This window comes from Impatiens glandulifera, chromosome 4, assembly GCF_907164915.1.
Source record: "Impatiens glandulifera chromosome 4, dImpGla2.1, whole genome shotgun sequence".
NCBI lineage: Eukaryota > Viridiplantae > Streptophyta > Magnoliopsida > Ericales > Balsaminaceae > Impatiens > Impatiens glandulifera.
Window position 1 is genome coordinate 6024517 of NC_061865.1, and position 22317 is coordinate 6046833.

At 28.6% G+C, this 22317-nt stretch overlaps 3 protein-coding genes across 4 annotated transcripts; all 3 read left to right on the top strand.

The window, feature by feature from the left end:
* The first annotated feature begins 8654 nt into the window (after positions 1 to 8654).
* Positions 8655 to 13465, top strand: LOC124934152. 2 transcript variants are annotated; one of them, XM_047474633.1, is made up of 11 exons: positions 8655 to 8769; positions 8984 to 10067; positions 10702 to 10814; positions 10935 to 11054; positions 11214 to 11301; positions 12105 to 12196; positions 12277 to 12381; positions 12636 to 12745; positions 12901 to 12988; positions 13089 to 13124; positions 13210 to 13465. In XM_047474633.1, the coding sequence occupies exons 2-11, from the start codon at positions 8987 to 8989 to the stop codon at positions 13291 to 13293; spliced, it is 1917 nt and encodes a 638-aa protein (XP_047330589.1). In that variant the 5' UTR covers positions 8655 to 8769; positions 8984 to 8986; the 3' UTR covers positions 13294 to 13465. The 2 variants fall into 2 exon arrangements, with proteins under 2 accessions (XP_047330589.1, XP_047330588.1); XM_047474632.1 differs by having other exon boundaries at positions 8660 to 8769; positions 8975 to 10067.
* Positions 13466 to 16388: 2923 nt separating this feature from the next.
* Positions 16389 to 17022, top strand: LOC124936478. The gene is made up of 2 exons (XM_047476980.1): positions 16389 to 16660; positions 16726 to 17022. The coding sequence occupies exons 1-2, from the start codon at positions 16502 to 16504 to the stop codon at positions 16825 to 16827; spliced, it is 261 nt and encodes an 86-aa protein (XP_047332936.1). The 5' UTR covers positions 16389 to 16501; the 3' UTR covers positions 16828 to 17022.
* Positions 17023 to 18691: 1669 nt separating this feature from the next.
* Positions 18692 to 21655, top strand: LOC124935956 (dentin sialophosphoprotein). The gene is made up of 4 exons (XM_047476401.1): positions 18692 to 19186; positions 19286 to 19424; positions 19524 to 19657; positions 19748 to 21655. The coding sequence occupies exons 1-4, from the start codon at positions 18756 to 18758 to the stop codon at positions 21438 to 21440; spliced, it is 2397 nt and encodes a 798-aa protein (XP_047332357.1). The 5' UTR covers positions 18692 to 18755; the 3' UTR covers positions 21441 to 21655.
* Positions 21656 to 22317: the final 662 nt, after the last annotated feature.

Sequence of the window (22317 nt, forward strand, 5' to 3'; positions counted from 1 at the left end):
AAGTAGAATACAATAATTTTATATTAATAAAATTATATATAAAAAATTAATTAAAATTATAATAGGGAGATAAAGTCTTATTTGTACAAAATTATTTATCTTAAATTTTATCTTGTTGGTAAGATTATGATGTTTGTATAAGCTGAAAAACAAAGTGGATTGCCAATATTTCACATATGATTCTGAAAATTACAATTAAAGCCCTTTATTTTAAAGTTGTTGGTATTGATTTATTAAGAGCTAATTTTTAGATTATATTAAATAAAATATTGTATGAAAATTTAATAAAGTAATTTCATTGAGCTATTATTTAAAAAGAATTGAGTTAACAAAATCTTTTTTAATAATTAAAATTTTCTTGATTACTATTTATATATATAGATTGTTTTCATTAGATGGACTCAAACTTTATACGTGGTAAGCTTGAACTATTACAATTTTAATCATTCAAGTTTTTTTAAAACGGTAAAACGTCGTTTTTTTTACTTTTATAATTTTTTTAATTAATATAACACATTTAAGAAAAAATAACATTTTTTTCAACCCTCACAAATTATAATTTTTTTTTGTAAAATATTCAAAACACATTCGACATTTTAAAGCACGTTTTTATGCAACTCAAATAAGAAGAGTGATTCATAATAGACCAAATAGCACGGATTTAATTATCATTTAAAATTTCTAATGACGTAAATGTAATGTTGGTGAAGTCATGCTATCTCCTCAATTAAAATAATAATTATAATAGTATTTTCTTTTGAATGATGGTCTTTAGATTCAATTGTTTTATATATAAAATATCCATTTTTGTAAGAAGATTAAATATTGGGGAAGATGAGACATTAATAAAGTTATTAAAAAAAGCAACTTTCATTTTTTTTAATGAAACATAATTCTCAGTATTTCTTTCTTGTTTACTCAATAATGAATAGCTTTTCAGATAAGTTAATTTGATTGAGCTTCCATGTATATTTTTTCTATAGGAAATAAATAATGCTTCTAAATGAACATGCATTATTTCCATTCCAAGTAAAACTGTACCTTGTTCAAAGTTATTGCTTTCTTCTTTGTATCTAACACCACTTTATTTGATATTTTTTTGTTAGTCATATTTTTAACAAGATTCATTATTAACTCTTTTGTCATGACTTATGACTATTATAAGTTTTAAAAAAATATATAGAGAAGTTAATAGATAATAAAATTGTTTATTTTGCAGACACTTAGGATCCCTTTTGACAACTCCGTGTGGTGTCTCACATCCTCAGATTAAAAATTATAATAAAATATTCATATTTATCCCTTTACGTGGGAGAACACGGATATAAATGACAATGAGTACTTTGTTCGTTGGACAGTGAATTATTCATCACCAAATTCGATTTAAATTTTACTACTCGATCCCGACCCCAAATCCGACGAATATCTCTACTTTTGTCTTTATCCCCGATCCCCGACGGGTACTCCATTACCCAATTAAAAAACTAATTATGAGATTATAAAGTTGAAACAAATAAAAATATTACTTGCCTACCTAGTAGGGGTGTTTATCGGTTTGGTTTTCAGGTTCATCAGTTCTGTTTATTTGAATTTTTTTTTAGTTAATTCGAAAACACTAGACCATTGTTGTTTTTCTTTCTTTGTTTTTTATTATTAAATCTTGAATTCAAATTTTCTAATTTAATTATTTTAAACTTTTTCTTAAACTAAGTTTGGAAAAATAAATAATAAAAAATGAATTCGGTTATCGATTTGGTTTTCAAGTTGAAACCCAAACTCGAAAACCAATTCGAAAATTGTATTTGAATTCAAATCGGTTTGAAATTCGATTCGAAAACCGAAAATAAAATTCGAATTCAGTTTATTCGAATTCGGTGAATTCGAATTTAGTCGATTATTTGGTTCAGACCAAATATTGAACACCCATACTACCTACTTATTTGATATATGTTGAGAAGATAAACTAGGGTGAAAAATAAAATTAAATGAAAATTGAAAAAAAAAAGTAAAAAAAAAAATTAAATATGAAGAATGATGAAATGATATAATATTTTAATATTAAAGTAAGATAAAAATCAATATTTATGTAGAGAATATTCTTTTGGTAATATAAAAAAGTTTAAAGATGGAGTGAAGTATATTTATGATGATATTTGAAGTAGAGTGTGAATAAGACTAACTTAAATGATGTCTTTATTTATGAGATGTTTGTAATCATGACGAAATTAAAAAATTATATTAAGTTTTAATAAAAAAAATATACTTTTAATATTAATAAAGTCGGGTATCGGGTTTGAGTTTTGCACACTCACCATCCAGGGACGGACCTAGAATTCGGGGATGGGGTGAACTTAAAAAAAATATGGTGGACTTAAATAAATAACGAGAAAATTTTGAATAAAATGAGTAATAAATGTAAGTTTTATCATTTTTTTAATAATTAAATAAACAAAATAGAGAATTCTATTGAACTTTTTTTTAGAATTAGAGAATAATGTCACATTTTAACCATAAAAATAAAATAAAATAAAATTCGGGGTGGGCTAAAGCTACTATATAGATCTGTCTCCCTCCCCGACCGGGTAGTTTCTCACCTTCTCACGCCTGACCCCGAACCCGATTTAAAATACTTAAACCGGACTATTAGATACCCACGAATATTGAACATACGGTATCTATTAACGTCCATATCACTATAGGCGTTGACAGTTAGTCACATAACATCCCAACTGTTTTTTTCAGAACTTAAGCTCAATAAAATTCATAAATAGATCGGGGAATGGGGATGTGTTAACTTTTTTTTTTTATATATAAATATTAGTTTTAAGAAAGCTAGGACATTTAGCATTTTGTACAAGTTAAATGAATTGTTTGACTTTTTCTACATATAAATAATATATATATATATATATATATATATATATTATAACATTAATCATTTGAAAGACTTAGCAAATTAAGTATCTGGTTAAGCTATTTAATGGAAATCTCTTGACATGTTGTAACATATTTTAATATAGAAATTGAGTTTTATATTATTGAGAAGTTTGTATTCACATTTTGACCAAAACTATACCTTGTTTGTTTTGTGATGTTTTTAGAGAAGTTGATTTCTCATAAATTTTTGAGATTAAAAATATTATAAAAATATACATTTAGATAACTATGTAAAATCTATCAACGTATAATTATAAGTTTAATCACTCACATTGGTTACAAATTTTCATATAGAGATGAAAAATGAATGAATTATACGTATTTGTCTCTCATCGCAATTAATATGATTTGTTGTTTAGACTGAACTCGATTAAAATAAACAAAAGAGATGTAAAGAAATTAGTGTCAAGTTTATTTAATTATTTGTAACATTTGTCACATGTATTGAAAAGATAATACTAATCCAACAAAATCTAAGAGGGATTTTTCCTTTTTGGCTTGGCCAATAAACCATTGAGAGTTTGAAAGGATAAGGTTGTTTAATAAGTGGAGAGCAATAATTGTTAGTGGGTGGTTGTTGTATTGGGTATATTTCTCATTTAAAAAAAATGAAGGACTAATGTAATGTTTTTTTATTTTATTTATTTTATTTTAATTTATAAAGCTAAGACACACAATAAACCTGTTCTTATTTTATTTTAAAACTATTTTAAGTAAAAATATGAGCTGATATTATACAATAAAGAAAATACTCTATATACTCTTCACTATTATTTTGTTTTGAATTATTTTTTAAGGATGATTCCTTCTAATATTTGAATAATGTTTAATTAATATAGGGAACTAGCTTGAATAGAGATTACAATGAGAATAAGATGGACCGAGCCAGGAAATGCGTTTACCGTTCCTGCTCTGGAGATTTATTTACATCTCCAACCGGTTAAGTTTCGGAGAATCTTCGTAACACCGTTATACCATATTTTATATAAAAAAACATAATTTTTTTTTATAAAATTATATAAATAGAGTTTATAATATTATTTATTGTAATATATTAAAAAATTATATTGTTATAAAAAAAATATTTTCTTTTTATAAAATATGAGTAATAAATAAATATATTGATAATATTATATATTTAATTATGTTTATTAGTGTTCGAGATAGAATTATTGTTAATTGGTGGACAGAAACACAAATATCATATCTGTCAAACTGTAGAAAATCGTTCCTAATAAGTAATTCAGATCGAAAATAGTATAACTGATTATAATTTTCATCTCTTCTAAATATGACCCATGATCATGATTTTTATTTTAATTTTTTTATTTAAGAGGTTCTTATTTAAAAAAAAAATTCACTTAAGTTACATTGAATTTAATAATGTTAATTATTTGAAATAAATGTTACTAAATAATTTGGATTATGTATGACACAAGTATTAGATGGTGATAAGATGAGTTATTAATAAGGTGACAAAAGTGTCGGTTTTCTCACGCATGTTGATAAGAGTGTTCAAATTAAACAACCTCCATCTAGAAAAACTAAATACCATTGGACAATTAATAATAAAAAAAAAAACTATGTACTCAATATTTTACCCCACTACGTGTCGCTACCATTATAACTTGTACCATTTGTAATCCACAAAATTATATATTCACATAGTATTCCATCCATTCTATATTTGTTATCTAATAAAAAAATTATATTCAAGTCTAATTAGATTATCGAGAAGTACGATTAACACGACGCAACTGATTTATCAAAACGAATATAATCGAGTCACCGAAAGAAAAAGTTTTTCTTTTTATGGTAAAAATATAACATAAACCCTTATTTTTTTTTCAATTTTAATTCACTTTTATGGAAAATGGTGCAAAATCTACGTTTAATCAATTCGTTTTATTCATAATTTTTCTGTTACTCTTCTAAACCCGCCTCACAATGTTTTAAAAGTCACCCTAATTCAAATTTTCGTCCCTAAATATAATAAAATTTTATAATAATAACCCAATCTTCCATGGTAAGAACAATTATATTGCATGTATCATTTTAGGTATATCCTAATTTGTAATCAAAATCTTTTTTCCAAATAAAGTGAGTGTATTCAATGACACGGATGAGAACAATTCCAAATTAGATTTTGCCTGCCTTGGTAGGTTAAGTGTCATAACTAGATGCATATGGTATATATTTAAAAATATATATATTTAATATTGTTTTAGAGAGAGTGTTAAGAGTTTCCAATGGGCTATATTAAAGGGAAAAAAACTACAATTTATGTATATATTAAATAATTTACCCACATAATTAAAATTGGTTGTATAGTAAGGAATTTTTTATTTTTAATATACATGGATTTTTTATTTGTAAAAGTATTCAATATAAATAATAAATAAATAACATTAAAAAAATATAATTACAAAATCAAGAGAATTTATATATTTGAATAAGTAGTATTTTTTTTTTAATTTGTAAATATAAATACACTTTATTCATATAAAATCGTAAAACATAAATAATTTATAAACTCATAAAATATTAAGATAATAAATTTAAAATCACAAGAATTTAACTAGTTTGAGAATTTGTTTAAATAGATTGATTAATTTATTTTAAAATAATAAAATGGTAAAAATTAAAGAATGATTCAAAATTTTAACTAGAAACTCAAATTTAAGGCTGCCTAATTATACAGTTATACTTATTTTAAATTCTCAAATATTAATGGAATGAATCATATAATTGTCATTTAGAGTTACTTATTATTTTAAATCAATAAATTTGTATGGACAATTGATGACTTTACAATATATATATATATATATATATATATATATATATATATAAATTTAAATTTAAACACTAAAAAAAATAAAATAGTACATGATATTTATTGGTATATCTTACCGAAGAAGACTAATACCCAATCAAAGATATGGATAAAAATAGGATATCCCTCAAAGTTGTGTATAAATCGGGTTCGGGTAGGCTTGCAAAAGAAAAAGATAGGGACCGGAAATGGAAGTTAGAGGAATTAGGGTGGTAAGCGATTTGGTTTAGTCGTTTTTTTATCGAAAAATTATCCTAATTGTTGGTGTTGATTTTTTAAAATCTTTTGTCGGTTAAGGTTAATAACCGCTTAAAAGATCGGTCATTTTATCCGTTTAATCATTTAAAAATTAACTAATATATAATATAATAAATTAAAAAATAAAAATAATATATATATATATATATATATATATATATAATAAATTAAAAGAAAAACAAACCTATAAATACAATGTTAATAAATTATGTAATAAAAATGATATTAAAATAAGTAATATATGATTAGTTAGTTAAATTATAGGTTTACATTATATAAACCGTAAACCGAATACAAAAAAAAATGGTATATGAAATTATAAACATGTCAGAATTTGATTTGGTCAATTTATAATTATTTCGATTGATTTCTCGTTGATTTTTTTTTCCAGTTTTGCTTAAACTTAAACTTAATAGTAGGGTTGCAAATGAGTCAATCCGAGCTCGACTCAACTAAGTATTTATTAGTTCGACTCGTACTCGAGTTTGAACGAGTTTATAAATTTGAGTTCGAGCTCCACTCTACTATTTACCTACAAATTTTCGACTCAAAAACTTGAAATAAAATAAAATTTTCAAGATCAAACTTGAGCTCAAACTGATAGTCGAACTTAAATAAGCTTCCTAACAAGAGTTATTAAAAATAACTAGGAAGATCCCCATGCGATGCACACGAATAAAAATATATTGTTACAACGTCTCATGTTCATCAAATTTGGAGTTAAACTTAAAATATAAAGTGTTATTAGTCTAGTTAGTTAAAGAGTTATATTTGTTTTATTAGGTTACGAGCTCGAAACATATCTATAGCATTTTTAATTTTATTTTTTAACAATTTTAAATTTATGTGCGGATCAACCTAGAATTCGACCCAAATATTCATTTACTCTCACATATATATCCAAAGAGTAATGATAGGGGGAGCGAAAGTTTTGCAGCGAATGTGTAGCGAACTGATGTGGAATGCTGACTAGGCGGATGACTAATTATAACTTTAAATGTTTATTTATCTCTCTCCTATTCATTAATAACTTATTTCTCTTCCCTCTATTAATAATTTATTTTTTATCTCTTCAGTCTTTATATGTTTATATATTTTATTATTTATCTTTTTTATTTATAAAAAATTAGAATAAAAATAGGAACAATAATAAATGAAATAAACTAATAACAAAATAAATATATATTTTCAAATATATATTATATTTGATAAATATATAAGAGAATAATAAAATAAATATAAAATTTTTTATTTTTTTAATTAATTATTTCTCTTCTCTATTAATATATATATATATATATATATATATATATATATATATATATATATATATATATATATATATATATATGCGTTGATAATTTATTTATTTATTTTTAAAATAAGTTATAATAAAAAAAATTAGAATTTGTTGTTTTTAAAATAAGTATAATAAAAAAAATAAGAATTTGTTATCTCTAACTAAAATCAAATTATTCACTATTACTATTGAATTTAAATAAAAAAAACACTTTATAATAATAATTAACCCAATATAAAAGGAGATAATCTATAATCGTATGAGTTAATTTTAAATTTAAAATATATATTATAAAAAAAAAAAAAAATAGAGAGGGTGAAAAATAATTAATTAAAAAATATAAAAAATTTATATTTAATTTTTTATTCTCTTAAATATATATTTATCAAATATAATATATATTTAAAAATATATATTTTTGCTATTTTTTTATTTGATTCATTATTGTCCATATTAATGTTTAAAATAAATTATTAATAAAGATTAAAGGTATAAAATATAAATTATTAAGTAAGAGAAGAGAGAAAAATTATTAATAAACATGAGAGAGATAAATAAATATTTAAAGTTATAATTAGTCATCCGCCTAGTCAGCATTCCACATCAGTTCGCTACACATTCGCTGCAAAACTTTCGCTCCCCCTATCATTACTCATATCCAAATTAACCACCGACCCGACAATTCGGACACTTTCAAAATTAAGCATCATTATATATAAACAAAATAATATGAAGAAATGAAGCGACAAAAGATAAAAAATTGTTTGTGAAGAAGGAAAAAAATAGTGAAAGAGAATAATGTTTCGGACTAATCAGAGAAACGATGAAAAGTGAAGAATACTATAAATATATTATACAAATCATCAAACAAATATTATATGAGTTCAAACTCGGCTCGAATTCGATCAAAGTCAAGTTTTAATCGAGTTTTATAGAACGACTCGTGAACCACTTACAAACAGCTTGACTCATTTGTCATCCCCATTCACAAACCCAGTATTTAATAACAAATTTATGTAATATTATATGGGCTGAGGTTTTTTTTTTTTTTTTTTTTTTTTTTTGTTTTTGTAAGTTTTAACTTGTTTATTAAGATAAAGCTGTTAAAATATATTAGTGGGCTGTAGACCAAATGCCATTAGTGGGCTGTAGCCCAAATTCCATTAGTGGGCTGTAGCCTGTCAATTTTCATTTTATTTTCTAAATTCATTTTCAAATATTTTTTACTTACCAGTTAATTCGTTTATGAAAGTCTTAAAAAAAAAAACGTGTAATTTTTTTTTTAAAGGAATGCAAAAGACCATTTACCCCCAAATTGAATGAAATTACACATAGTTACAACTGAAAAAAAGGTTTCTTCTTCGCCGCAATCCTTTCTCCAGCAGGCCGCAAAGCTTCTCTACTATGGTGAATTAGTTCTCAAGAATCTCTCTTTCTAGTAAGATTACGAAACCCTAATTCTATTATTACCATTTCTCCTTGAAAATCTTCTTTCATCTTCTCTAAAGTTCTCACTTTTGCTCATAATGTGTAGAATAGTTTCCAATTCATTAGTTCTTCATTGTTACTTATGTAGTTTTCATTATTGAATTCAAATATGACGACCCATTTGGACGGAATGATTTAATTAATCTCTGTTAAAGTTATTGTAGAAGATGTATTCCAATGTGAGCTCAAGGAAGGGTAAAATTCATACCAGCGTGAAGCGTAGACCAGTGAAGTTGACTATAAGAAGGGATGCAGTTAAAACCCAAGAATCTGATAAGGAAGATAGAAGAGGTAGTAAGAAGACTTCTTTTCGTAGAAACAATGATGATTCATCCAATGTTGTTTACTCTGATGGGTATATACGTAGAAAAGAAAATAATAAGGGTTTTATGCCAGAGGGGAAAGAGAGGTCACAGAGTTATAAAAGTCATAAGAGGGATTATGGGGAAGAAGATGGGAAATTTGAGTCTAGGAATTTGGATCGTAAAAGAAGAAGGGATTTTGATGGTCCGGAGAAGGGAATGGAAAGACATTCTTATGGGGAGGAAAGGAGTGAATTTAGAAATGGACGTGTGAAGGGAAACTCGAAGCCCTTTGAAGCTGGGACAAGATCAAATGATAAATTTGAACGATTTAGTTACAAGACATCAGAGAGGAGAAATGGATATGATGGTTCCGAGAAGGGAAAGGAGGAAAGGAGTGAATTTAGAAATGGACGTGTGAAGGAAATGAGAACCATGAAAGAAAAGTCTGGTGGTCTATACCAACATAAGAACTCGAAGCCATTTGAAGCTGGGACAAGATCAAATGATAAATTTGAACGATTTAGTTACAACACATCAGAGAGGAGAAATGGATATGATGGTCCCGAGAAGGGAAGGGAAAAGCATTCTTATGGGCAGGAAAGAAGTGAGTTTAGAAATGGAAGTGTGAGGGAAATGAGAACCATGAAAGGAAAGCCCTTTGAAGCTGGGACAAGATCAAATTACAAATTTGAACGATTTAATTTGAAGACAGAGAAGAAAAATGGATATGGTAAATTTGAAAAGAGTAATGGAACTGATTTCAGGAGCAACAAACAAAAAGATGAATTTGCTGACAAGTATACGATGAGAAACATGAAGGTGAAGAAAACGTCTGGTATTGACTCAACAGAAGATTTCCGCCCTAGGAAAAAGAAGAAACTTATGAAGATTGATCGATTTGATATCAGCAATAAAAAGATTGTTGATAACATAGTTAGCGAAGGTCAGTAGTTCTGTTTTCGCTTAAATTTCATAATTTTAACTGTGTTTTATTTTGTTGGTGTTCTTATAGATTCTTATTTCCTTCTCCACTTATGTTGTTTACTGCTGAAACATTTAGTATTCTTAATTATTCATGATAAACTTCAGGAAAAAACATTGTCATGGAATTAAAGTTCTTATTATTCTTTTTGAAAGTAACTACTTTCAAATGCAAGAAGCGCCAACTAAGAGTCCTGCCTAAGAGACTAATGGTCTCAGGTTCGATTCCCACTAAGAACGCCCTAAGTTGAAATTGAGAGGGGGGTCGTGCTAACTTCCTAAAATAAAAACTACTTTCAAATGCAATAGTGCATCAAATTTGTTATTTTATAAGATTTAAGTGTCTATTTGATTAAGTTTTGGGTGATCTGTTGTGGGTAGTTAAGTTCAGACCTAATCCAAGTTGGGATTCATTTGATCAGATTTTTGGCAAAACTATTTGCTATTCATGTTCTTTTTCGTGCATATATAAGGGCTAGCCAGCTAGGCTTGCTTAATTTATACCTTTTCATCATTTCCCTAATAATAGTGCATATGAGGGCTAGGCTTTCTATGACTATATATCTTTATCAAAGGTTTCTCATATTTGCTTGCAGGAAATACCAATAAGGGCAAAAAAGATGTAGAGGAAAATACTCAAATATCAAAGAATGCACAGTTTCGTGCAATTATACCAAGCCCCTCAATACTCTCCTTTGTCGAAGATAATGTAATCGGTCTTCTCTAACCCTGTCGTATTATCTTTAACACAATTTAAACTAAATGTATGTTATTTCAAGCATTTTTTTTATACTTTTCTCCTAATTAACCTTGACAATTATGCTGGCAGTTATTAGGACGAAGGAGATTGAATGATTTACGTAAAGCAGGGTACAATCGCGAGCTTTCTGCGCCATTAGATAACATCCCTTCCTCCACGAGTTTAGAGAGAGAGCGAATTGAAGATCCGGTATGTCTCTTGTGTTTGAAACATGTTACTATAATTATTATATTTGAGGAGTCATTTGTTTGACTGATGTTCTAGTAACTCGTTTTGGGCGACCAATATCTTTAAAAAAAATTCACCTGTTCCTTTTAAATTAGTAGAGGTGCTTCCTTTTCTTGGCAGATTTTTAGAAATAAGTTGGATTTCTTCGCTGCTGCAAAAGTTTCTTCGTCATTTCCTCCTCCCAATCTTCCAGAAGTCGCGTTTGCTGGTAAGAAAAGGCTATCTTGTATCTAATGTATGGATACTCAGGTTGAGCAACTTAACTATGATCTAGAACAAATTGACTTTGATCAAGGTTATCTTGTATAATAGTTGACATTCACTTCCAGAGTAAAGCTAGTATGGCTAAATTAATTTGAAAAGAAGATTTCTAGTCAAGAGACCTCAAGACCCATTGATGCAAAAACAATCAGTTTAGCAGCCATTTTCGAACTTCCTTATTTGGTTAATAATGTCCTCCATGTGTCTCATTTCATGTTATGTGATGTAGATTGTCATATTGAGTCTATTTGGAAATTGGTATATTGACACAATTACAACTTCATGGGAAAATCGTCAAATATTATAGTGTAATTTTTTGTTTCATTTGGAGGATAGATTTTTTCTTGATCATAACCAGATTATATTTTAATCATGATCAAGATTATTTTCTAGATTGTGAAGTTTGGAAAACATAACAAATGTAAATTTTATTTGCCCAGAAAAATGTAGATTTTTCCCGATCATAATCAACATGAAAAAGTGTATAACAAAACAACCCAATTTATTATTATTATTATTTTTAAATTGAAACAACAATTTCTTATAAATCAATGAACATTTTCTCTTATACAAGTTGTATTACAGTATCTCTTAAACTTACTTTTCCATTATAAAAAGGAAATGTATTTGGTGGTAAAATTAATTAAACCAACTTAAACTCAGATAAAAAATGAATTTGGGGATTATCATATTTTGTTGTTGTTAATCTCTTGATCTTCAATCATCTTAATTTTTGTTTTATCTTGGTAGGGAGGTCGAACGTTGGAAAATCATCCTTACTAAATGCCCTTACCAGACAGTGGGGTGTTGTGCGGACATCTGATAAACCTGGCCTTACCCAGGTATTATTTTTCTTTCTTTTCTGAACGTCAGATTCATTACAAGCTGTAAGACACGTGACACGTTAACACTCTTGCTGCAGACTATCAATTTTTTCAATCTCGGAACAAAGCTCTGCTTAGTTGATTTGCCCGGTTATGGTTTTGCCTATGCGAAAGATGAAGTTAAAGAATCTTGGGAGGAACTTGTGAGTATAAACAAAAAGAAAAATACTTGTGATGATCTTTTTGGTCTTGTTGGTTTCTGAATCTGCTGAGTTTTTGATAGTGCATATCTTATTTAGCTCTTATACACAGGTGTCTTGCGAAAAAATAAATTCTTTAGGATGGTTTATGGAGATCGACACAAGATGACTACAGAACTCAACTGCCTGTTTCAAAATGAATGATTAGGAAAAAAACCCTCTTTCTAATTCCTTTATTCTTCTAAATAATATTACAGGTTAAGGAATATGTGTCAACACGTGTTGGTCTGAAACGTGTTTGCCTTCTTATCGACACAAAGTGGGGGATGAAGCCTAGGGATTATGAGCTAATCGGTTTGATGGAGAGGTGTGAATTTTCTTGCTTCAAACCTCTGTATTCTTGTTTTCTGTTTTCCAAAATATAATTGATGCTTGCTTTATAACCATATTTCTCCCATCAGAAAGTGTTTCCAAATAGATTTCTCACTCAGATTATTACCCATTTCTCTTATGATCTCGTAGATATAAAACAAAGTACCAGATTGTCTTGACTAAGACAGACACGGTCTTCCCTATAGATGTGGCACGCAGAGCAACACAAATAGAAGAGGTCATTCTCGCAAACCAAAAAAAAACAAATCTAAATATGTTTTTTTGTCATGTCTTCTATCGAGCCATAACATCTGACAAGTATTATTCTGTTTCTGCAGACACTCAAGAAAAACACATCTGTAGTTCAACCTTCGGTTAGTAAACTTTGAACTCAAACTTATATAATAATTGTAATGTGGGATGTCTGTTGGTGTTTATATGGTTTGTCGTGTGTTTCAGGTAATGGTAAGCGCGAAATCTGGAGCTGGCATCCGCAGTTTAAGAGCGGCTCTTACTAAGATTGCCCGGTTTGCGAAAATGTAACTTGTTGAATGTTCATTGAATTCAAGCACCCATCTTGCTTTTGCTTTAATTCTGTAACAATTTTTTCGACTGGCATTTTATCTAATTTTTGGCATTAAATGATAGTATTAGTATGTTATGCTTAATTTTATCGGGTTAGTTTAAGTTGAAAGAGTAATTGTTATTTTTATTTGTTATTATAAACTAAATTTGTGATATTAATCATACATATAAAATTATTTATATAACATAACTTAAGTTTTTATAATAATTTATTAATAAAAGTTTATGTATAATAGTTGAAGAGCTTATAAATAATAAAGTTTCTTATTGCATAATTGAAGAGCTTTTAATAACTTAGAATTATTGATATACTATTAATTATAAATTGGACTAGTTACCTAACTTTTGTCTTTGTCTTAATTAAAAATATCTATTTAAGTGCGGTAACGTGTCTAATTATTTATTTTAATAAACACATTTAATTCTATGGTAAAGGACTCATACCCCATTATCAATATAAACTAATATTTGAAATTGGTTTTATTTAGGTTATTCATAACATGCTATAATGCATAACTGCCTCCTTTTTAAGTCACAACAAGTGGAAAAACAATATTATTTAAATGATTTGAGATTAAACATTGTTACACATTTTTTAGATGGATCTATTCAATATAACATAAGTTTTTTATTATATCGAAAGTTTTGGTATATAGAAAAGATTTTAACCATCGTTGTACTGTTATTTTAATATACCGAAATCTCGGTACGACAAGTAACATAACTGAATATTGACGGTATACCGCGATTTCGGTACGATATCGATATTATACCGTTCATATAAAATAATATTAAAGTTTAATTATATTTTGATTTGATTTAAAAAAAATAAATTTTTATAGTTAAATCAACATTAAATTTATTTAGAAAAAGAAATAAATATATTAAGATTAGAAAGAAATAATATATAATTTTAGAGTTAAATCTTAAATATGTTTAAAAAAGAAAATAAATTTATTAAAATTAGTTGACATTAAAGATTGTTTAAACATTTTAAAAGTTTTTTAAATTAAAATTTAATTATTTATAAGTATTATATATATATATATATATATATATTAATTTATAAATATTTTTTTTTTGGTATACTGGTATATTGAAATTTCAAAAATCTCATACATGGTACCGATAATTTCAGTATCGGTACCATACATTATAAAAGAAAAAACGGTCAAACCGAACAAATCAATATATATACGGTATTTTGGGTACGGTAGTAAAAAAAATATCTGTAATTTTATCATTCCTAGATGTATTTTTTTTAATTATTTTTAATTTAAAAAGTTAATACAATTTTTGAAATAAAGTCCACCTTCAACTTAACTTAACAGAGTGTTGTTAATTCTAGTTGATTTGTTAAAAATTGTTTGATTTTTTTTTTTACATTTTGTTTGAATTGGAAGGATATATTTAATAGTGATTAAATATTAACTGAAAAAAATTGAAAAATCATGAACATTTGGTTTTAAAAATCCCCATCATTTTGATTACAAAATTGTCAATTTATGAGAGCTGAAAATAGTCAAAATGGCAATATCCCACCTGTGGGGGCATTGGCACTTGGCAGCCATCACTTTGGCATTATCCACATACCACTTGTTTTTTTTTTGTTTTTTTTTTTTAATTTCTTTACCCAACAATAATCAATAAAACCATTTTTCTTATCTATCCAGCAACAATCTAATATACTAATAAGATCATCGTTCAAAGAAATTTACATTCTAATAATTTAAATATCCTAGATGTTAATAAATTTGGATTGATACCACTAATATAACATATAAACATATTTGATTTATCATTTTAATTAACTTTTGATAAATTATTAGGTTAAAAAAAAATCGTCAAACTTTAAATGATCGTAATTGTTTGATGCATATATAACGCTTTTTGAGATTCGTTCGGGAGTTAATCAAACTTTTCGAAAATTTATGAGCTGGATAACTTATTTAGTACTGTTTTTTTCTTAATTTTTTTTCCTATTTTATTGTTATATTTTGTTGTTATTTTTTCATTTTTAATATATATGATTTTTTTTAAAAATAATTTAATAATAAAACAAATCAGTATAACATTTCTTTTAAAATATAGAATTAGACCATTAATGGTTATTCCAACTAAAATTTATCTTGTTGGGGGTAATTTGAATAATCATATTGTAACTCAAATAAAATCTGAGCTTAACTCATCTAAATCAAATCGAAATAACTTTTAAATTATTAATTCTAATTTAATTTAATTTAATTTAATTTTTGCTTAATCCTTTAAATATTCGATTCCGACGACATCCTCCTCGAATATAAACCCTATAAAGAAAACCTTGTTATAACTTCATTATAAAAAGATTTGAACTAAAGAATTGTTCGTTTCAATTTTTTTTATTAGTACAAGATTAAATAAAATAATAAATTTAAATTAAAAGTAAAAGTCAAAATTGCCTTATCTCAGTTAGTCGATATCGTTTATGTCTAAAGGATGTGGAGACTCATCTCCTTTTACATTGTAAGGGTGTCAATAATATTTGGAGTCTTCTTTGGAGTAAAATTGGTATTCATTGTGGTATGCCGGTAACCATTAATGCGTGTTAGAAAACGTGAATTGAGGCAGATTTACGGGCTTGAAATAATGGAGTTATATTCTCATTATTTTCTGATGGATAATTTGCTTGGAGAGAAATCATAAAACTTCAACAATTTCAAACGACCGTTGCGAATCCTTCACAATTATACATTATATAAGGTTTGACGTGGCAAACCGACAAATTCAGTCGGAGAGCTCATCGCTCTTTGAAAGATCTTCGCACACGTTAATTTTGTATTATTTTTATGATTTTTTCACAAATATAATATTTTAGTCGTTGTGTTTAAAGTTTAGACGGACTATCCATTTCATAATATAATCCTATAAATTATTTAAAAAAAAACAAAAAAACAAAATTCATAATAATCACTCTTTAAATAGAAAATATGATTTAAATAATGCATCCAACTAAGCATAAGAAAAAGTAAATTAAACAAAATAAAAATCCAACCACTGCCATTGTTGCATTGACTAATGAGAAAAGCATATTCTCTCTCTTCTTCTTAATCTTCAACAATTCCAGAGAGAGAAATCGAGACGAAGAAGAAGAAAGAAAGAAAAATCGTTGATCTCTTAACGAAATCAAATGTGTCCGCTCAGATTCATTCTCATCTTCCTCTCAGCCGTCCTCGCAGGTTTCTTCGTTCTCAAGAACATCAATTCTCAATCCGATATTTCCGACGATCAATCCGACGACACTTCCCTCAATCTCCCTGCCGATTCCCCTCCCAATCGATCCTCCAAGGTTCAGATTCTTCATTTAACAGCACTCAATTTCATTTTCTCAATATTAATCTTTGATTTTCTTAGGTTTGGGGAGCAATGTCTACGGGATTCTGGACTTTTGTTGATATGGCTAGCGGCCGATACCTTTGGAGGAACTTGACTTCTTCTTCATCGCGTTCTGATTAACGCATTTGGATTAAATTCTTCATCTTTATCTTATAATGGTATAGTTCTACACGTTTTGTTCATCATATAAGGGTTTGATTCGTTCTTCTTTTAGGTTTTAATTTGAAACCCTAATTATGTTGCTGTGTGTAAACTGTAAAAAAGTTGTTGTAGTATTGTCTGTTGTTCGTTTCAGGTAATCAAAAATGTTATTTTTCTTTTTGTTATTGCAGTTTGCTACATTTTTGAGGTGGTATATACATGAATGAATCCTCTCTGAAACTCAAGATCTTGCAATTAGTTTATCTGAAGCATTGTTTAATTGCTCATTTTTGGATTCATGTTATGTTGGTATGATCATCTCTGGTTTGTGGAAGACATGATCTTGTTTAATTCTTATTGTCAAGAAGAAGAAGAAGATCTAGGTTATGTTTATATCTCCCCAATGTTTGCTTTCATACTTGTTAGGCAATTTTGTAATGTAATTGGAGAGGTTTAATGGGTAAATTCATGATTCTTCCCATTTCTAGTTTTTGTGATTGGATTAGAGAGATAGATTATTGTGTCTATTTGTCACACCCAGCAAGAAAATAGACTACAAATATTTGGAACAAACCATTAGGCCACCACAACTTAAACTTAAAAAGTATCCAAGAAGATATTTACCGTTTATTAGTCTCACTTTTACAAGTTCTTATTTACTGTGATTTCTCAACCTGAGACATCATAATCTCCAACTTAGTTATGCGACGTTCTCGTTGCAATTCTGTTCATAGTCACATTCTCTTCTTTAGAACTCTAGAAATGACTAACACTTTTTTCTTACGGGATTCAAAATGTGCTCCTCGTGATACTTTGTTCCTATCATCGGGTTTAACTTTGTTACCATCTGTAATGCCTTAAATACCGTGTTACCTGTAGGAAATAGAATATAAATATCATGAACAAATCACTGGACCACTATCATCCAAACTCAAAAAGTACTAATGAATGTATCAATAGTCTATTATTCACCCTCATAACAATGAGAACTTTCATCATTAATTTTGAACCTTAAATGATGTAATTGAAACTCGTCTCACGAAACAGTTATAGTAGTTATAAAATTGAGCATTTTGTCATAAAATTTGAATTATCATGAACAGTGATAAGTCGTCTTTTGAATCGACAAATATCTCCACTTTTTATAATCCCAATCCTCTAAATTCGAGTCCTATGATTTGTTATGTCATGGCAAAAGAGCGGATCAGTGGAGAGTGCGTTTACCATCATTATTTTACTTCGTGGACATTTTTTACTTCTATCTTCGTCAGTTCAATTCTTGAATATGTCCGCAATATACTGAAAATATCAGCCATGCGCATTTGCGCAGTTTACATCATATTCTTTAAAATGATTTTTTCTATCCTAAAGTTATATAAAACTTTTTTTTATAATATATTTAGTTTTATATATTGATAATTCATATTATTATAAATATTTTTTTTTTTATAAAATATAAAAAGTAAATAAATATATTGATAATATTATATTTAATTGTGATTATTAGTATGGATTAAAATATGGAAACAAAATCGGGTGGACACAATTTCAATTAAACTATTTATTAAACAAAAGAAAAGATATCCAAATCAAACTATTTGAATTAAATTGTGATCCTTAATTGTGGTTATAGGGTTTAAGAGTAAGCCATGTTTACAGTATTTATATAATAATTTCAACTAAAATGTAAACTTATTTTTGTACTTTATTAAAGTTCATGAACTTATTTGTTCATTTCATTAAGTTTAAGGGCTTTAGTATACTCTTATCCTATCCTTTTATTTTTAAAATTATGTCATAAAACCCCAATCCAAACGGTCCAATTACAGACTTGAATTCGCGATCCTTAAAGACTCTGTTTTTGTCGTTTGAAAGAACGAGAGAAACAGAAAGATAGGCGCGCCGCGATGGGTTTGGGAAGAGGAAGAGGTGGACAAAAGAGAGGGAGAACGATAGGCGCCGCGGTGGGTTTGGGAAGAGGAAGAGGAAGAGGAAGAAAGAACAAAGAAATGGACTCGGATTTGAGTTTAGAATTCACGAATTTCAGATCTGCAGAAGAATCAACAATCCAATCAGAAGAGAAAGCGGGTTCTGGCGGTGGCGGTGGCGGTGGCTTAGGAAGAGTAAGAGTTGTGCAAAAGAGAGGGAGAAAGAAGAAAGAAATGGACTCGGATTTGAGTTCTGAATCCACGAAATCCAGATCTGGAGAAGAATCAACAATCCAATCAGGAGAGAAAGATGATGCTAGCGGCGGCGGTGACGGTGACGGCGGTGGATTCTTTGCCTGCTATCTACTCACATCTCTCAGTCCCCGGCACAAAGGCCAAACTTACATTGGGTTCGTACACAATCTCTTACTGTATTCAATTGGATCTCATTTTTTCCCATCCATTTCCTATTTGATTTCTTTACTCCTCTGTTCAAATTCTTGATATAGATTTACAGTTAATCCACGCCGTCGTATACGGCAACACAACGGCGAGATATCATCTGGGGCATTCAGAACTAGGAAGAAACGTCCATGGGAAATGGTTCTCTGCATCTATGGATTCCCTACTAATGTTTCTGCTCTTCAGGTGATGATTTGATTTCACTCTCTGTTAAAAAGAATGAGACTTTATAAATTTGAATCAACAACATAACTAAACCCAGATTTATCCTGAATCTCATTGTAGTTCGAGTGGGCATGGCAGCACCCAACAATATCACTGAAGGCAAAGGAAGCTGCTGCAACTATGGAATCAATATCAGGGTTAGCTCATAATATAAAACTTGCTTACAAAATGCTGAATTTACCAGCCTGGAACAGGTACATATCAGCTTTGAACACACTGATATAAATAAAATGGAGATTTATTTGATTTCTTATAGGTGTTTTTCATTCTTTTATTGTCAACAGCTTGAACTTGACAGTGAATATTTTCTCGTCAAAGTATACAATTCATTCAGCTGGAATTCATCTACCTAAGCATATGAAATCCCAAATTTGTTCCATGGATGATCTACCTTGTTATACTGATGGAAATGTTGGTGGGTTCTTAGATGACTATAACTATGATGAATTAAATTGTGAAGAAGATGATTTATCTGATAAACATGTTAGAGAAGATGACGATGGTGATGGTGATAAATCCCAAATTTGTTCCATGTATGAACTCCCTCGTTATACTGATGAAAATGGTGGTGGGTTCTTCGATCACTACAATTATGATGAATTAAATGGCGAAGAAGATGATTTATCTGATAAACATGTTAGAGAAGATGCTGATGTTGATAAATCTCAAATTTGTTCCATGGATGAACTCCCTTGTTATGCTGATGAAAATGGTGGTGGGTTCTTCGATGACTACAATCATGATGAATTAAATGGTGAAGAAGATGATTTATCTGATAAACATGTTAGAGAAGATGCTGATGGTGATAAAGATATTCCTCCTTCGAAAACCCTATCTTCTTCGATATGTGGAGGCAAAAAAGTATGGTTGAAAAATGAAACATTCTTCGAGTTATCTGATGACGATGATGATGATGACGATACTACTAGACATGAAAATGGTGGTGGTTTATCTGATAAAATTGAAACACACATTGGAGAAGATGATGATAATGATACTACTAGACATGAAAATGGTGGTAGTTTATCTGATAAAGTTGAAACACACATTGGAGAAGATGATGACGGTGATACAAACATTTCCCCTTTGAAAACTTTATCTTCTTCGTTATGTGGAGGCGAAAAGGTATGGTTGACAGAAGAAACTTTTATCGAGTTATCTGGTGATGATGATGATAATGATACTACTAGACATGAAAATGGCGGTGGGTTATCTGATAAAATTGAAACACAGATTGGAGAAGATGATGATACTACACACATTAGAGAAGATGATGATGGTGTTACAAACATTTCCCCTTTGAAAACTTTATCTTCTACGTTATGTGGAGGCGAAAAGGTATGGCTGACAGAAGAAACATTCTTCGAGTTATCTGGTGATGATGATGATAATGATACTACTAGACATGAAAATGGCGGTGGTTTATCTGATAAAATTGAAACACACATTGGAGAAGACGATGATAATGCTACTAGACATGAAAATGGTGATAGTTTATCTGAAAAAACTGAAACACACATTGGAGAAGATGATGATGGTGATACCAACATTTCCCCTTTGAAAACTTTATCTTCTTCGTTATGTGGAGGCGAAAAAGTATGGTTGACAAATGAAACATTCTTCGAGTTATCTGGTGATGATGTTGATAATGATACTACTAGACATGAAAATGGTAGTAGTTTATCTGATAAAATTGAAACACACATTAGAGAAGATGATGATGGTGATACAAACATTTCCCCTTTGAAATATTTATCATCTTCGTTATGTAACGGCGACAAAGTATGTTCAGAAGAAACGTTCTTTGAATTATCTGATGATGATGATGATAAGAATTGTATAATCCCCGTAGACAAAACTCATGAGGTTGATGTTATAGATCTATTGTCTCCTTCACCTGTTCTTAGATGCAACAAGAAGAAGAGGAGGATTATGATGGATGTAATTGATCTTACGGAATCGCCTGTTTTTGTTTAGGTTTGTTTGAATGCAAGTGAAGCCACTTCTTCACTTGATCACACCTTAGATGAATTATTTTTCTTTCATATTTTACTTCTTTGTTCAACCTTAGAATAAAGTTGTGATTGTTGGTTCTATGGTAGGCTCATGATTTCTATAAATAATGGATGAAAATTCAATAGTTGTTGTTCAAGAGTTTTATGTGTATATAGTGATTTTGATTTTAGTTTCCTTGTAAACAACTGTCTATATTGACATCCATGATATGATGGTAATTTTGACCAAATCCACCATTTTTTCTAGCTTGTTTGTCTTGGCCTTGTTTGTTGATTTTTGGTGTGGTTCTTGTTGGCCATTTTTGACTAAAACTATGTGGCACATGTTTTATTTTTCAGTCAGATTTATTTTGACTAAGTTATAACATTTTTGATACCTTTTCTTGAAAATGATCCATTTTATAAAAGCAGGACAATAATAAAAAATATTAAAAAAGGGAAGAAAAAAATGTAATTGTTTAGAAGGTTTTAAAAAAGAGTCTCTTTTCTGAATTAGACATTATTATGACGATGACATTGTACTAAATAGTATATATGAAAATGATAAGGACATAAATCCATCTTATAAGTTTCGTTTTTGTAACCTTTCCGTTCTATGCTTCTCAATAGTCAGTGACGGTCTCCAGCATAACCCATTTGATTCCAGCTAAATTCTAAAAAAAAAAAAAAACTATATACTTACAGTAATTATCACGCCTTCCCATCCATGATTCTCAATAGTTAGTGATGATCTCTGGTATAACTCATTTGATTCCGGTCAAATTCCACTAAAACACTCTCTATATTTACAACAATAACACTCTCTATATTTACAACAATGTGACAATGTAAAAAATGTA